We start from the raw sequence: 17006 nt of genomic DNA, 5'->3' as shown, positions 1-17006 counted from the left end.
TGCAGCCCGCAGGAATCCCCTGGTGCGGGGAGTGCCCCCCGGCCGTGCCGCGCTGCGCTGCCCGGGAGCCCCCCGGCCCCGGGACCCCCCCGGCCCCGCCAGCCCCGCGCTCCCGCCGGGCGCCCTTCCCAAGATGGCGGCCCCGCCCTTCCCGCCCCGCCCCCCCCCCCCCCCCCCCCGCGGGGCGCATGCGCGGCAGGGCCCGCGGCCGCCATTTTGCTGGCGGGGCTGGAGGCCGGCGCGCCGCGGGGCCGCGTTTCCGGGTGCGGCGGGAGGAGGCCGGGGCGGCCGGTGAGCGCCGGGGGCACCGGGACGGGGGCTGGGGGGGCGGCGGGGCTTGTTAGAGCTGAGGTTTTTCGGCCCGCGGGGCTTCCGTGTGGGGTGCGGTGGCTCGGGGCGGGTGTGTGAGGTGCTGGGCGGGCTGCGCGGGGCCTGTGCTGGAGCGGGGCTGAGGGGCCGGGGTCTGTGTGGGGTCTGTGTGGGGAGGGGGGCGGCTGGGGGCGGTCTGGGGCCGGTGTGTGGCGCGGTGGGCCAGCGGGAGCTCGGGGTACGCTGTGTTCTTCAGGGGGTGCCGCGGGGGGAACCCGTCCCCCCCGGGACCAGGGAAGTTGTGAGCGAGTTCCTCGGGGAAGGCAGCGGTGCCGCCGGGCCCTCTGTGCCACGGGGGTGTTGGCGCAGGGGCAGAAGCGGGGGGGCTCTGTGGGGGGCTTGGGGAGGGTCTCCCCCCTCCCGCCCCTGCTTCTCCCCGTGCCACAGGGAGGTCACGTTCTTCCCAGCGCCCCCCCTCCAGTGTTGCCCCCCAGGGGAGTAGAGAGGGCTCCGTGTCTGCGTGTGGGTGGGTTTGGGGGGGGCAGCTGTGGTGTCCTGGGGGAGACAATGCTCCCAGGGTCAGGCCAGGCCCAGGCTCCCGGAGCAGTGTCGCAGCCAGGCCCTCCTCTGGGCCAAGCTACAAAAGCCCAAGCACGGAGCAGCAAAGTGCTGCGAGTGCCACGGTGGAGGCTGAGCTCTCCCTTCTGCTCCGGGTAAACAGCCACGGCTGTGTCTGCCCGGCCCACTGGCTTCCCCACCCATGGGGACGGCCCTGCCAGACCCTGCCCTGGACTCGAGGACTGAATTCCTGCTGCGGGTTTATGCTCCAGACCTCTCCAGAGCCCTGGCTATTAGCAAACAAAATAAGTAGCTGATTGTTCTCTGCGTGTCCTTTGGGACAGAGGGGGAGTGACGTGCTGTGGCATGAGCAGCCGCAGCCATTCCCCCCTGCAAAGACTCAGCAGAATTGATGCAGCTCACGGCTGCCCTTGGGAGCGTGGCTCTAGGACACCCCAAATCCCTGTTCACAGGGTTGCCCGAGCACCTCCATGTCCTTGGCCCTGTCCTGGGAGGGATGTGGATGGGCTCAGGCTGCAGGATGTGTGTGCTGTACAAGGATGAGCCTGGTGCTGGGTATGCCTGGACACAGAGCTGTCCCCCCCTGGGGCTCTGCTCCCTTTGAGGTGATGCTTGTTCTGGTGTTTGTCCTGTCATGGAGAAGCTGCAGTGAGCCCAGAGCTGGGGGTGGCAGTGGCCAGGGTGGGTGTGGGGCAGTGCAGGCCAGAGCCCTGCTGAGCAGTGTGTTCTGAAACAGCTTATTTTCCCAGCATCACCTAAAGAAGAATGTTTTTGGGGGTTTGCCTGAAGTTCCCATTGCTGTTAACCACATCTCTGCCCCAAAACTCCCGTGTGGTGAGCAGGGTGGGGGTGTCAGGTCAGTGTCCCCCCACTGCTTGGACTTGAGCAGTGTTTCCAAGGGCACATGCTGGGATGCAGAAGGAGGAGGTGCTGGCTACCTCCCGACCCTCAGCTGACATGGGGCACTGGACGCCTCCTGACTGCCCTGCTCTGGGCTTCCCCACCTGCCATCCAGGTGAAATGTGGGCTGAGGGGCTGCTCCCCCCCCAGCCTGCGGGGTGTCTGCAGCGAGGAGCCGGCGAGGCAGCATCCTGGGCCGGGTGGAGGCAGAGGTTTTGCATGGAAGTAATTTCAATGAACCGCAGCCTGTGCACTAGGCTGAGCAGGAGCCCTTGGAGAGGTGCCGGGATCCCCAGTCGGCCTCGTTTTATCTGTGGCAGACTTGGCTGCAGACGAGTGTCCGCCCGGCTTGCTGGGGCCTGGCTGGTTCCTGGTGTGCAGTGTCACCCGCAGCTGCCAGGGAGGATCCAATCTGACCTGCCTCCTGTCCTGCTGCCAGAGGTTTGCAGATGAGGTGTGAATCCACCCCGCTCCAGCTCAGCCATGCTATTTCTCCAGGGCAAAGCTACCTGCTGAGCGTGTCCTCTGCTTTTCACAGCTCTGTGCTGCTGCCTGTCTCAGCTTATTGAGCCTGTCATGTCCCCAGGGTGTTTCAGCACTGCTGCCTGAGCCCAGCCCCTCCGAGGGAATATCCCCTCTTCACACATCGAGTGCCAGTGGCCTTGCTCCCCGCCGTGGGGGCTGCCAGGCAGTGGCACAGCCAGTGTCCCACTCACCACCAAGCTGTGTTCCTGGAATGCTGTGCGGCAAATGCAAAGGCAGAGCCTGTTTTCCCATGGCTGGGAGCACAGACCCCTCTTTGTGCCGTGGGGGCGAGGCAGGGCTTGGCTACGTCCCGCCGGGAACAAACGGGAGCTGCTGCGGCGTGCAGAGCTGGTGCCATCTGGAGCGTGTCTCGTGCCTGGTGCTGAGATGTGAGCATGGCACAGAGGGGAGCGTGGCTGTGAGGGACACCTTCACCACCCCTGCCCTCCTTCCCTGTGATTTGGGTCCGGTTGAGGTAGTTTTAGCTGCTAAAAGTAGGTCTGTGATTCCGCACTGTGGCGAGCCAGCTGGTGCTACGGGCATGCCAGGCTGGGAAGCTTTTGGCAGCCGTGGGGCATTAGCCCCTGACAGGAGCATCCTGGTGCAGCTGCCACGCTGCTGCTGGTGGATCTGCTGCCTTTGCTGAGCGTGTTACCTCTGAGGTGACGTGCACCAGCCCCCGCTCCCTGCCAGGGCCAAGGTGATGGAGCGTGTTCCAGGTCAGGGCTCACTTCCCACTCTGCTTTGCTTTAAAGTGCTGTCGTCGAGGTGCTCCGGTCCGTGTCTGACCTACTTACTTACATCTGGCTGCTTGGAAGGAAGGCAGATTTGCTCTGCCAAAGAAGTAGCGTTCTGTTGGGAAGCAAAGGTGGGAGGAGGGAGCGGGGGAACGTGCCCTTCTGACGAGGGACTGAGCGTGTTGGGTTTCTCCTGCTGGCTCTGCCAGGGCAACTCTGGAATGAGCACAACTCCTCACTCTGGTGTTATGAGGTTGGTTGAGGAATTAAATGGTCTTTTCCAGAGCTGAGCTGCCTTCTTTGTCACCAGTCTTGGTGGGGCTGTGGTACCAGGAGCCAAAACCTGCTGCAGGGTCTCTGGAAGCTCTGTGTTGCTCCGTACTATGGTGTGGGTCTGGGGTTTGGGCTCAGGTGCCTCTCTGCTTCCTTTGGTCCATCCCTGAGCCCTGTCCTTCCTCTGGTGTCTCCCACATGCAGTCCCATAACCTTAGAGATTCCTGCTGCTCAGCAGGACTGGCTGCACCAGCCAGAGCTGTGGCAGCCTCGTGCCCTGGTTACAGACTCTCCCTCTGGCAGCTCCCGGGGCGGAGGCAGCTCCAGAGGGATGTTCCCTGGGAAAGGGGTGAAGCTGCCAGGTGGCTGTCGAGGTTTTCTGGGAGCTCTGCTCTGTCCTTACCAGAGGGAGCAGATGAGGTGAGTTGCAAATGCTGCCTGCAGGGCTCGCTGGCAGCGTGGCCCCTGGCAGTCTGGGGAGACGTGGTTGTCGTGCTGGACCCTGTGTCCTGGGATGCTGCCTGCTGGGATTCGCTGCTGCTAAGCTTGAGTGTCCTTGCTTGGTGTGACTTGCTGCTGTGGTGCTCAGGTGCACGCTGTGCTTATTGCACCAGGGCCTGTCTCTGCTTTCACTGCAGCAGCTGGGCACTTCCCTGTGTTTTCTCCTGCAGGTGTGGGGCTTAAACCTTCCCTCGGCTGGGCTGGAGCCTGGGTTGGTGGCCCAGGGGTTCTCGTGGCTTTGCTCAGGAGCTGGGAGTGACAGGGTGGCACCTGCAAGCACCATCCAACCTTGTTGATACGTCTCTCCATCTGTCACCCCCAGTCACTAGATCAGGTCTCAAAGCAAGCCCTTTTCTCCCTCTGTGCTGGCTGTAAACTTGCAGCATGTTCTTGGCACCCACCAACCTGAGAGGCAGCTGAGTGTGGATCCGACCGTGCAGGGAGCCTGCTCTGATGGGGCTTGGCTCAGTTTCCCCTTGGCATCGCCCCCGGCACCTCCCACACCTCCTGCAGCTGTGGCTGCTGCAGGGACCAGGCCCTGGCCACCTTCAGCCTCGTGCCCCAGCTAGGGGGGCACGTCCTGTCCTGCTGTCCTGTCCATCCCACAGTGTGGATCAGCCCCCTTGTCAGGTTTCTGTAGTTTGAGGGTCTTGCACAAACATCAAGTGTCCCAAAATAACACTTCAGTGCTGGGTATTCCATGCTAGCTTGTATGTTTTCTCCTAATGACTGACTGCCAACCTGGTTAGAGGAGAGATGCATTTCTATGGCCAATTAATTTTTTTAGGAGCAGTCAGTGATGGTTTTCCGCATGGCTGCTTCCTCTTCACGAGGCCATTGTGGCTCTGGGGTGACTTTATTCTGTGGGAAGGGCTGTGCCTTTCCAGCAGGCGCCTCCTTATAGCACCCAGCAACTTGCCCTCTGCCTCCATTACTTGCCCTGCGTATTCTGGATTGTGGATCGGCTTGTCTCCACTTGGCCTTTGCCTAGGAAAACCCTGAGAATACTTGGCCGGGTTTGGTGGAACAGCAGGAGACCTTGTGCTCCAGCCTGGCTCTGCTCATTGCAAAAGAGCACAGGAGGCTGGCGAGCGGGCAGAGCCCCAGCACCTCTGCCCTGCAGGAGAGGGGTGGCAAAAGGGACCAGAGCTGGAGATCTCTGTCCTCAGCCTTCCTGGGGGTGGGATAGTCCCTGACGGGGACATGGGGGAGTTTGTCCCTCCTGGAGGCTCCTGGCCAGGGCTGGGGAGACCAGCCCAGCCGTGGTGCTGCCTCGCTGAGCAAAGGAGCCGCAGGGCTGCGGGCAGAGGGGGGTGGGTGCTGTGGGGTCCTGGGCATGTTTAAGCAGAGTGTTTGAACGCAGGCGGGGGCTGGTGCTGCTGTATTTTAAAGGCACAGTTGTTCTCCATCCTGACCTCCAGGCACGTCTGTAGCTCGTGGATTTTCACCAGGATTTTTTTCCACAGTTGTAACCAAACTCTTTGGGTGGAGTCCAGGGAACTGGGCAGACCACTAGCTTTTCTCCTAAACCCCCAGCACGCAGCTGGTTGGGTCTTGTGGCACAGTGGGCTCTCACAAAGAAGCTACCTCTTGTCCCTGTGCGCCAGAGCAGGGGAGACCCAGCAGTGTCAGACCCCCAGCCCTGGCCGGGCATCGCTCCTGCCAAGAGGGTGGGTCGACTCATTGCCAACCACTTGGATCTCGGGGTGAGTCTGAGAAAAAAGCTCGGCGCAGGGGTTTGGAAGCCTGGCCTGCAGTGGGGTCCCCTCAAATCGATGTGCTTTTTTTGGCAGAGTTTCTTCAGGACTTTTTGCTGTTCCTGACTCGGCTGCTGCAGCAGCTGACGGTGTCAACTCAGGGGGGCAGGCTGGAGCTGGGGACCAGCTGCTCCCGGCTGAGGCCGCTGGTGCTGTTTCTCAGATCACTGTGCGTGCCAGCGGTTTGGAGGGACGGCCGAAGAGCCACGCGTTCCTTTGCAGTTCCTTCCTCTGAGGGTGTCAGAGCAGAGCCTGCTGCTGCCCTGGGTTCGCTGTGCAGAGCCTCAGGTGTGGCTCTAGAGGAGCCTGGTGTGAGTGGGGGTTTAAAAGGCTCTCAGAGGTGTCTGAAGCCGGTCCCAGCTCCCATCCTGCTCAGAGCAGCCTGAGGCCATTGCTGCTTTCCGTGCTGCCCTTGTGCCTTGAGGAGCTCCCAGCTCCATCGGCTCCAGCCTTCAGGCTTTGCTTGCTCTGAATCGGGCAGTGTTGGACCCGCAGTGAAGGGGATGCTGTGTCGTTGGCAGTTGATAAAGAGATGTTTTTATTTGAACAGTAATGCCACCCGGGCTCAGGAGCTGCTTTCCCTTCAGTGGCGTATTGTTCCCTGCCAGGCGTGGGCTGTGCAGCACGTTATTCCCAGCCCATGGGTCACCGTTATTCCCAGCCCGCAGGTCACTGTCGAAGCAGCCGGGAAGTCCCTGCGTCTCCCGCCACTTCCTCCGCTGGAACAATCAGAGATGTCTGTCAGAGAGCAGTGGTTCAGAGCAGTTCCTGCCTGGTCCCCTCGTGTGCCACCTCTCCCTCCCCGGCTTCCTTTCCCTTCCCGCCTGGCACATGGAACAGAGAGAGGCAGGGAAGTCCGCATGTCCTCCTGGGATGGGCTTTTCCTGCTCTTTTCTTTGCTGCGGCCTAATGTCAGGACATGGTTCCTCGCTCCTGATTAAAGGTTTCCTCTACCAAGGGAACAGACCTGAGCTTGGTGGAACGCTGCTAAAGGATGGCCTGGCTCTGGGGTCCAGGGGATGGGAATGGGGAAGCTCCACCGAGGGCTGTGGAATTTGGCCCCGAGGCGTTACAAACTTGTGTGTTGGGGGCTTTGTTAAAAACGCATTGTCAGTGACCGTGGGTTGTGAATAATTCACAGTGAACGTCTGAGTCCCGCGGGGCTGGAGTGTGTCTGTCTGTCTGCACGCAGAGATGCACCAGCTCTTAAGAGACGCTCCAAATCGAGATGGCAGCTCGCTCTCTCAAAGCATGCTGAGAAGATTTTAAAAGCCTGAATGACCTTAAATCCTGCGATGGCTGTCTTTCAGGATAAATTATTTATGTCGCATCTTCAGCGCTGCTGAAGCCCTCGCTCCTCAGGAACGGGCAGAAATGTCAGGCTTGCGAGGAGAGGCTCTGAATTGGGCAGAGCTGCGCTCAGGGTAATGAGGAACTGAGGGTTTGGATGGGAAGAGGTGGAAGATAAAGGCACCCTCCAAGGCGGGGGCGGGAGGGAAGGTGTTGGAGAGGTCCAGCCTTGGAAGTCGTCCCCAAACCGGTGCAGCCGCATTCTGCAGCCGACATCAGAGGGCTGGAAATTCCTCTTGATCTGCAGTTCAAAGCCGCTGACTCCCTGAGGATGAAGCTCTTCATCTCGGTTTGCAAATGCAGGCTCGGCACGGCAGTGAGCCTGGCTGTGAAACACAAATCCGCCACGGCACCCAAATCCCCCTGAAAGGCAAGGAAAGGCTTACTGCGTCTGAAGGTCACTGCTGCCTGTCCTGCTAAAAAAGCAAACCCCTCTCTCCCTCCAGGGACGAGCAGAATCCAGGGCTGCATGATGGAGCAGGCATTTCATTTCCCTTCACAGCAAATGGGGACTTGAAAAACCTGGTCTGTAGTCCTGTCCAGGGCAGCCTTGGCTAGTTCAGCTGTTTTATGGGGAAGAGGGGCTGCTGAGTGTGACGCGGTTGGGTTTTCAGTGTGTTTGGAAGGCAGGGTTGGCTGCTGGGAGACGCTGCAGGGCTGCACTGAAGCGCTGCCATGGGGCACGGGGGGCTGCGGCCATGGTGGGGTCCTGCACGGCTGCTGGGCAGCAGCTCTGGCAGCAGCTCTGCAGGGTCACCTCGACTTCCCTCCGCTCACTCTCCTCCAAAGTGAGAGCTTTTCACACCTTGTCCTCCTCCCATTTTTCTCACAGCTTTCTTCGGTTTTGTTTTTTATTTTAAAGGAAAGCCAGCGCACACCCCTGCCCCTCCTGGCTGTGCCCAAGACAAGCTCTCAGTGCTTTGATCTACCGGGTGTCTCGCTGCCCTGGTTCAGGTCTTTCAAACCACTTTCCCTGCGAGCACAGTGAGCTGCCACCACAGCATATGGAGCTCTCAAAGGCTCAGATCTGGTGTAGTGAAAAGATCCCTGGAAAGGAAGAACAAAGGGAAGAAATGCAGCAAAGTCGGCTGTCGGAGCAGCGTTGTTTCCAAGGGCATGGTTTCCATAAGGCGTACACCAGACAGTATGGGGTGGTAAGGAGTGCTGGGAGAACCCCCTTTTTTTTCTTCTTCCTGGAGGATTTAACTTGTGTCTCCCTAATCTCCATCAGCTGTCTCTGTCCTTACACACATTCAAGACCACAGCTTTGTTTTAAAAACAGACACGGATCACTCCAGCATTCCCACCCAGAGGTCTCGGCTGCTCTCGTGGTATGAACTAAGCAGCAGCCACCACGTGCTGAGTTCAGTGCCTCGATTTTGGTTTTTCAATGTGACCTTTGCTGTTAATCCACAACCTGAACGGGGCCATGTGCTGTAACAAAATGACCCGTTTCTCAGGAATTCAGCTCCAGTTTATCCTCGAGCTGCTTTAGTTAAACTCTCTCCCCTCCTCTCTCACTCTTCCAGGTCAGAGCTTTTATCTGAATGTGGGTTTTGGGGCAGCACTGGTTTTAAGGGCACATTAGGCACAGGGAGATAATGACTCTTGGTTTTCCTTGTAAAAGACCCCTCCCCTTCCTGGCTGTGCTCACAGGAGGTAGCATTGCGGTGGATTGTCCCTAGATGCCAGGCGCAGGGGGCAGATGGGGGGCAGCAGGGCAGATGGGGGGCTCAGCAGTGTGCTTCCCTTGCAGATGTGGCACTGACTGGTGTTCTGACCGATTACAAAGTCCCATCCCTCTGTGTACAGCGAGGTGATGTGTCCCTGTCCTGGGAGTGTCTGAAGGGCTGGTGTGACCCCAAGAGCTGTCGAGGTGCAGGGCTGGGTGGGAAGTGTCCCCATGGGTAGCCAGCTGGGGCAGGAGTGTAACGGGGAGGTGACGTGTTTCTGTTCCCATGGGTCAGGAGCAGAGGTGAGCCTGCAATGCTGGCACTGCTCCTGTGCTGGCTCAGGCCTGTGACACATGAGACCAAGTCAGGAGTCTCATTACCTGGCATGTTTCTCAGCTTATTTCTGCTAATTACCTCCGGCTGCTTTTGTTCAAACAAGGCCAGGGCTCTCCTGCCCATCGCCTCCCACTGGTCATGCCATGATGCTGTCATACTGTCCCCCCAATGTCACTCTCTGCTCTGGCAGCAGCTTCTGCTGTCCCAGCTCTGCGATCCTGCTGTGGGGTAGGAAGGAGCACAGGGAAAAGCTCTCCTGTTCCAACACGTCCCGGCAGTGCCGGCAGGTTCCAGACGAGCACGTTGCGAGCCGTCTCTGATCTTGCTTCGGTGGGAAAGGTACAGGCCAAGTGGGTTTGCTCCATTCCACTGGCTTCATTCCAGTCTGCTGCACGTCCCAGCCTGGTGGGGCTGGTGGTTGCCCTGGCAAGGTGGACCAGGACTCTCAGAATCATGGCAGGATCAAGCTCACACCGTTCCCAGCTCCACAGAGGTGTGGCCAGTGCCACCAGAGGATGTCGGGTGACTTAGAAAATGCCAGAAGATAGAGGGAGGAACATCTCCCCAGCGAGGGTGTCTGTAGTAGAGGAGTTTCTCACTCGGTAGAAGAGCTGCTTTTAATTAAAAGACAGCTTATTTATTTATTTTCCTGAACCGCAGGGAGCTGGTGGTTCCCTGGAGGGCAGGGGAACCGCCGGCACCGCAGCTGTGCTGCTGGTCTGTTCTTCCTGTTCTCAGACCTCTGCTGTGACAGGGAGTGGGAATGTCTGACACGTGAGGACAGACCTGGTCTCGCTCTGGCCTCCGTGTACCACGGTGTCAGTAAATTGTAGATAATCTGGTAGAAGGTGAGTGTCAGGAGGGATCAGGATTTTAATAACCTGATACAAACCATTTCAAAGGTTGTGGGCCTGGGTTTAAGGGCCTGGGTTGTAAAGAAACTTTCACTGTTGGGGTGGACATATCTGTGAGCTCTCTGGTTGCCTGACTTGGAGGTCAGGGATGAAAGGTCAGAAGCTTCAGGTGTGAAGCTCTCCTCCTCTTACCTGGCCTTGGCGTTGTGGTCCCCTTCTGTGGTTAAGGAGCAGGTTTTCCTTGGGGAAAGACATCTGTGGCCTGGAGAGGGGCATTTATCCCCTGCCTCTCAGTCTGCCCCAAGCACCCGAAACTCCCAGGGCAGCGAGTGAGGCCTCCAGTCATCGCATTCCTATTCCCTGAGCCGGTGCTGCTGGGACGGCCCTACCTGTGCACTGCTGTCAGAGACACGAGCTTGCCAGGGGCCTGTCCTGTGATCTCCCAGTGATTCAGGTTCCTCTTCCTGTCCCTGCTTCCTCCATGCTCAGTCTCCAGTGCGAGCTGGAGCTGCCGGGCTCTGCTTGGCCCACCACTGAAGCACTCCATGGGCTGGGAGCTGGCCTGGGTAAGCTACGGTGTGGGATGGATTTGGTTTGGGCTTGTGGTGAGCTGGATTGAAACATAACCAGAGTGGTGCTGGGAAAGCTGGTTTTGGACAGCTTTAAGGTGGGCTCTGGAGCTGTGGGAATGGCGTGGCACAGGGCACAGCCAGCCTTCAGAGTGTTGGGAGGTTATTGAGGCAGGATATGAGCAGTTTGGATAAATCTGCCTTATCTGTCAGGGCTGCTGGGGAGTGAGAGCGTCCCTCCCTCCATGAGCCGCAGGACAGCCCCATGCCACTTCATCTGCCCCCTGTATTGTCACCCTCTGGCAGAGCTGACCATGTCTGTGGCTGGAGGGGCTGCCAGGGCCGTGTGCTGGGGCTGCCGACAGGCTGCAGGCTCTGGCTCCTGTCGCACTTCCACGTGAGCTGCCTCCGGCTGCAGATAAAGGAGCTGGGTTGATGGTGCAGGATTAGCTTGGCCGTGTTTTCTCTGTTGAGTGAGGTGGTTGCGTGAGGAATGCCCTGAGTTCCAGCTACAGGCTCTGCGCTGGGGTGGGGGCCCTGATGATTCAGGGTGGGGTGTCATGCCAGCTCCCACCCCTGGGACCTGCTGCTCTGGGTGTTGGGAGAACCTGGATGCAGAGCCCAGGAGCCAGCTGAGAGAGGGCAGCCCAGCCTCCCTGACAGGGAGCTGCAGGCACGAGGCACTAGCCCAGAGCTGTGCTTTTCCTTTGCCTTCCAGTTCCTGATCACTTCCTCCCTTCCCGCAGGCATGAGTGACCAGGCTTGTCCCCAGCACTGAGCCACTGGAGCCGCCGGGAACCGGGCCAGGATGCCGATCCCTCCTCCCCCGCCGCCGCCTCCCGGCCCGCCGCCACCTCCCACCCTCAGCCAGGTAGGGCTCTTCTTGCTGCCCCTCGGGTGAGGAGGTGGCCACTCACTGCTACTTGTCAGGGCCCCCCGTGTGTCTCTGGACCTCCTCGAGTTCAGAGACACACAGACACACATCCAGAGCTTCAGGTAGCCCCTGGGCTATGCCTCAGTTTCCCTCACGGCAGGGTCTGTATACGGATGCACATGGTATTTCTTTGCTTTAGTGTCTTCTGCTCCATGATGGGTCGGGGGGGTGGAGCAGGGGACTGTGCACATGGCTGTAACAGAGCTGTGCCTTGGGTCTGGGTGGGATGGGGTCTCAGCCTCGCATTCTAAGACAGCATGAACTCCTGGGCAGCCCTGTTGCTCCATCTGGAAGAGGCCCTGGAGAAGGCTGTTGGGGTGGGGGTGCCTCTGGGCTCAGTGGAGAAGTGGGATGGGGGAGTCAGGCTGTGCCTGCTCTGTGGGTCAGGGTGTCCCTGCACACAGATGAGCTCCTGCTGAGCTGCTCCTTGTCTCCAGGCGAACACAGAACCACCCAAGCTGAGCCGAGAGGAGCAGCGGGGCCGTGGGGCCCTCCTGCAAGACATCTGTAAAGGGACCAAGCTAAAGAAAGTGACACAAATCAATGACCGGAGCGCACCCATCCTGGAGAGTGAGTACTGCCTGGCCCCAGGAGGTGCTCAGCCCTGCCCCAGGTGCTGCTGTGCCCTTCAGGGTGACTTCTGGGCTCTCACCCATCTGGTTTCCAGTGGCTCCTCATTGGAGGAGCTGATAATACCAGGCTTAACCTCTTTGCCTCTCTGCTTCCAGAGCCCAAGGGCAGTGGCGGCAGCAGCTACGGCTCCAGCTCCGCTGCCATCCAGCCGAAGGGTGGTCTCTTCCAAGGTGGAGTGCCCAAGCTCAGGCCTGTGGGAGCAAAGGACAGCTCAGGTAACAGTCCCTGGTTTGTGCAGGGGTTCCCTGGGAAGATCCCCGGGTGGGAGGGGTTTGGGGATCTTGCTGTGTTTGCCTGGGGATCTCAGCTTGGTAGAGGCAGAGACCCCAAATCCCCACCCCATGTGTGGGGGCAGGCAAGTTGCACTCTCCACGCCACCGTGTCCCATGACACGAACCTCCTTGGGGGGTCTGGGAGTCGCGTGTGTTGCTAAGCGTTTCTCTGCTATTTTCTGAGGCAACCTGCCTCCCAGCCAGCCAGAGAGCAAGCAGCCGTGGTGAGAGAGGAGCTGAGCATGGTGCCAGCTCCCTGCCTGTGCCAGACGGCGTTTCCTGCGGTCTGGCCCTCCCTGGCTGAGTGGGCAGGCTGCCCCACGCAGGCTCGGGGACACAGCACCACAGGTCCTGCTGTGCTGTGCCTGGCTGCTCACTCTGCTTTCCCTCACCTCAGACGGCTGCAGTAAGCAGACCCTGCAAGTCCCTGGCTCCAGAGCTGCCGCCCCCAGGCCCCCGGTGCCGGCCAGCAACAGCCGACCTCAGGATGATGCTGACAACAGCCGGGCTTCTCCGCCGGAGCTGCCGCGCACGCAGAGGCCGTCCCTGCCGGACCTGTCCCGGCCCAGCACCGCCGGTGCCACCGGCATGAAGCACAGCTCGTCCGCCCCGCCGCCCCCCCCACCCGGCCGCCGCGCCGCCGCGCCTCCCGCCCCCCCTCCGGCACACGGCGCCAAAGTCTCTTCCTACAACCGGGAGAAGCCCCTGCCTCCCACCCCGGGACAGCGACTGCCCATCAGCAGGGACGGGCCCCCTGCCCCACCACCCATTAAGCCCCCTCCCTCCCCAGTCAGTATCCGAACGGGATCGGGGGCTCAGGGCCAGTCTCTTGCCCCCCCACCGCCCCCTTATCGGCAACCCCCTGGTGTCCCCAACGGCCCTTCCAGCCCCATCAACGAGTCAGCCCCGGAGCTCCCGCAGAGACACAACTCCTTGCACAGGAAGGCGCCGGGCCCGTTGCGGGGTCTGGCACCACCACCACCCGCTTCAGCCTCCCCGTCTCTCCAGAGCAGCCGTCCCCCTCCCCCAGCCCGAGACCCCCCCAGCCGCGGAGCAGGTAAGAACTGCGGGCTCTGCTGGGCCCGTCTCAGCGTGTACGGGATCAGCCGTGGTGGGTCAGGCTGTGGCCACCTGCCCGTGGGGTGTTTGGGGGCTGGTAGGAGATGCTGGGGAAGAATCAACTGTGGGGCACAGCCAGGCTTCTGGACGTAGGGGTTGAGCCAGGGGCAGCGGCTGGACTGTCACCTTTGATGCATGTCCCCAGTCCTGTCCTCTATACACCTTTCACGCTGGGTGTTGGTGGTGGGTTGTGGCTGGGCAGCTCCCGCCTGTGAGGTTGGTGTGTCCTCCTGAGCGAGAGAGGTGAGAACGTGTTGGTGGCAGAGCTGCATATGCTGCAGCTGCTCCCCTGAGCTTCCTGAATGTCACTGGGGTGGTGACAAAAAGCTGCAGCAGAGCAGAGAGAAGCCTTTCCCTCAGCTGTGCAGCTGGACACCCTTGCTCAGCCCTGGGAGCCATCCTGCCCCTCTCCAGGCTGGTTTTGGTGCTGTGTTGCTCAGAGCAGAGCTAGTGATGGAGGCTCTGGCACTGCCAGTGCTGGGGTTTTGGTGTCAGGCACCCTTCAGAGGGGTGGCTTGATGAAAACTACCCACCATTTCCCCCCCATGCACATGGAGCTGGGTGTGAGCATGTCCCTGCTGCCGGGCACAGCGGTGGCTTTGCCCTGGTGCCCCCCCCATGTGCTCCTGGGCTCCGTGTCCAGACCGCAGCTCCCGCCTGGTTCCCTGCCAAGCCGCTCTGTCCTTCCGGCCTTGCCAGAATCCCTCCTTCGAGCTACAGCTGGGGATCTGCTCTCTTAGTCTGTGTGTAATTAGCTTAATGAGGAGCACAAACTGCCACTGTGCATCCGTGGGAGGCTGGGCAGGAGCGTGAGGTGGGTCAGATGGGCTGTGGGTCCCGTCACCTCCTCAGTGGCAGTGCGGACGTGGCTCCCCAGCCCTGGCAGGCAGCATCTTGCCTCCCTGGGGAGCTGCTGCCCTCAGACTCTGCTGTGTGCAGTTCATAACTGCTCCTTGGATCCCCTCTCATCCAGGGGTGACCTGGGTCTGGCCATGGCTGGGGCAGGAGCAGCCCCACAGGGGGTGTGGGCAGTGAGCTGGGGGGAGTGGGTTGGCTGGTCCCCTTGGCTGCAGCTGCCCAGGAGGAATGCAGATGTTGGGAACCAGCAGGAAACCTCGGCTGGGCGCGCGTAGGAGCATCCCTGGGCTGGCCGTGCTGGCCGCTGGCGCGGTCTGGCTCGCAGCTGGCCTGGAAAGCTCCGTGGAGGATGATGTCCTTGGCCCTGCTGCCGGAGGGAGGGTTTGCCATGGGGACATGCAGCCTTGGCAGGCTGTGCTGGGCTGTGCCGTGCTGACCCAGCTCTCCTTGCAGCCCCGCCGCCCCCTCCGCCCATGCTGCGAAACGGGGGGCGTGACGCCCCCCCACCCCCGCCCCCCTACAGACTGCACGGCTCCTCCGAGCCCTCCAGCCGAGGGAAGCCACCCCCACCTCCCACCAGGACACCGGCTGGGCCACCACCACCACCTCCACCAGTGCGGAACGGGCACCGGGACTCCATCTCCACTGTCAGAGCATTCCTGGGTGAGTGGGACCCCCGGGGGCTGGAGCTGGGGGAGCCCCTGTGTGGAGCCAAGCCCTTGGGCTTCCGCTGTGCTCCTCCAGAGCCACCTTCCCTGACCTGCCTGTTTTCCCTCTTCTCTGCAGATGACTTTGAATCCAAATACTCCTTTCATCCTGTTGAAGACTTCCCAGCCCCAGAGGAATATAAATACTTCCAGAGAATCTACCCCAGCAAAACAAACAGAGGTGAGGGAGGAGGAGGAGTCCCGCCTGGCCTGGCTTCCCTCCCACACTATCAGTGCTGGCAGGAGGTGACAGCAGTGACACTGTGGCCACTCACTGTCCTGTTTGTCCTGTGCAGTGGCTGGTGTGGCACGGTTATAAATGTAGACCGCAGCCCCAAGACTGAAGTGGGTGCTGGCTAGGGGCTGGGGGGGTGAAGAGCCCCTGTGCCGGCCAGGATGGGCCCCGAGCTTGGGCACTCGGACCCAGCAAAGTGCCCTTGCTGCACCGCTGCCGTGCCAGCCCTGCGGATCCCAGAGGAGACTCTGGGGAGAATGGGATGCTCGTTTATTTTTAGAGCCATGAATGTTTAATGTGGATTTGAAAAGCCCTGAGCTTTCCGTGCGTGCCGCAGCGGCTGCTTCGAGTCGCAAATCCCCAGCTCCAGATCCCTGCGGGGAGCGCGGGGGGGCAGCCGGTGCGGAGGAGGGAAGCAGACGTGCTGGATCCCACTCTGCGGAGCACCAGGGTAGCCAGCCCCTGAGCTGGTGTGTGCCAGCAGTGCAGGGCACGCCGTGCTGGACAGGTTGTGGTTTCAAGGGCTTTTTTTGTCTTGCAGCTACGCGTGGGGCCCCCCCTCTGCCCCCCATCCCCAGGTGAAAACAGGCTGCCCGAGCGATGGTTCCTGAGCAGAGACGGACCTCCTTCCCCTTCCTCCGATGGACCCTCCCCACTTCCCTGCCCCCAGGATCCTGCATGAGAATCTCCCAGCGTCTTTGGTTTTCCCAGCTGTGCCAGGACAGGCAGACATCCCCCTCCCTGCTCCCTCCACCAGCCCACCCTCATCTATGCATCTCCCCCGGGACTCGCTGACCTTGCAGGCAAGCCCGGACGGGTCCTTTCCTCCTTGCTCGTCGCAGACCCCGGCTGGTGCCGGCACCACGTGTTTGGCTGCAGCCTGGGAGCTGGGCATGGGGACTCGGGATGGCCACCGAGCCGTGTGTGGCCAGAAGTTGGGACCAGAGGTGTCTCAGTGCCCAGTTCTCGGGGCTGGGGCAGAGCGAGGGCTTGGAGAGGAGCTGGGCAGGGGATGGACACGCTGCAGGGTGACTGGCCGTGCTGGTGCTGAGCAGGGGGAGCCGGGAGGGCCAGCGGAGCCTCGTTAGCCCCGCGCAGCTGATTGCTTTTTTGCACAGGAGCCAGTGGAGGAGCAGGGGAGCGAGTGGGACCATCCGGGAGACCCCGAGGGTGCTGGGCAGGTGCTGGGGGCCGTGGGGGGACCCCCAAGACCCCCACAGCCAGCAGCTTTTCACAGCGCTGGGCCCGGCAGCCTTGGCTTTTAACACTAAATCACCAAACTAGAGCATTTTAACGGGAAGGCACTAATTGTCCGCGGAGGAAGCCGGGGGTGCTGTGACTGGGGTGGGGGTGGGACCTGGGGACACGGCCCCGCCCCGGGGGGCCCCGCTGATGTTTTGCCTTACACACTGCCCTGCCCGGCAGCCCCGGGCTGGTTTCTCTGTATTTACTCACCGCACCAGGGGCTGGACGTTAACTGTAGTTACTGATCGATTTTGTACGTTGTAAAACGCTTGTAACTGTGGGAGGAAGGTGGGTGCTGTGGGGGGGCTCAGCTCCCCCTCCAACGGTTCTGGGGTTTGTTTGGGTTTTGTTTTTGTTTTTTTTTTTTTAATTACAAAGAGGGAAACTCTCCCTGTTGAGGCTGGAGGCAGCGTGAGGGACATTTTGGGGGGTTTCTCTGCAGGATGAACCCCCCCTGGCGCTGCCATTTGGTTTAAATAAAGGTTAAATAAAGGTTCTTCCCAAGCGCTGGCTGCCCCCCCTCCCAGGGAGCGAGGGGCTGTTTTAAGAGGGAACAGAATCAAACCAAGGAGCTTGAAATCACATTTAAATAAAAGTAATAAAGTTACGTGTCTCCAAGGGTGCTGTCTGGGGAAGGGGG

General features: G+C 60.7%; 1 protein-coding gene across 2 annotated transcripts; it reads left to right on the top strand.

The window, feature by feature from the left end:
* Nucleotides 1–213: 213 nt before the first annotated feature.
* Nucleotides 214–16973, top strand: WIPF2 (WAS/WASL interacting protein family member 2). Of its 2 annotated transcripts, XM_051640261.1 has the most exons (9): nt 235–291; nt 7794–8085; nt 11110–11234; nt 11735–11867; nt 12026–12145; nt 12600–13259; nt 14633–14842; nt 14966–15067; nt 15663–16973. In XM_051640261.1, the coding sequence occupies exons 3-9, from the start codon at nt 11172–11174 to the stop codon at nt 15701–15703; spliced, it is 1329 nt and encodes a 442-aa protein (XP_051496221.1). In that variant the 5' UTR covers nt 235–291; nt 7794–8085; nt 11110–11171; the 3' UTR covers nt 15704–16973. The 2 variants fall into 2 exon arrangements, with proteins under 2 accessions (XP_051496222.1, XP_051496221.1); XM_051640262.1 differs by lacking the exon at nt 7794–8085 and having other exon boundaries at nt 214–291.
* Nucleotides 16974–17006: the final 33 nt, after the last annotated feature.

Source organism: Apus apus, chromosome 25, assembly GCF_020740795.1.
Source record: "Apus apus isolate bApuApu2 chromosome 25, bApuApu2.pri.cur, whole genome shotgun sequence".
NCBI classification, from domain to species: domain Eukaryota; kingdom Metazoa; phylum Chordata; class Aves; order Apodiformes; family Apodidae; genus Apus; species Apus apus.
The sequence above is the reverse complement of the archived record's forward strand: the minus strand, read 5'-3'. Positions and strand labels throughout refer to the sequence as shown.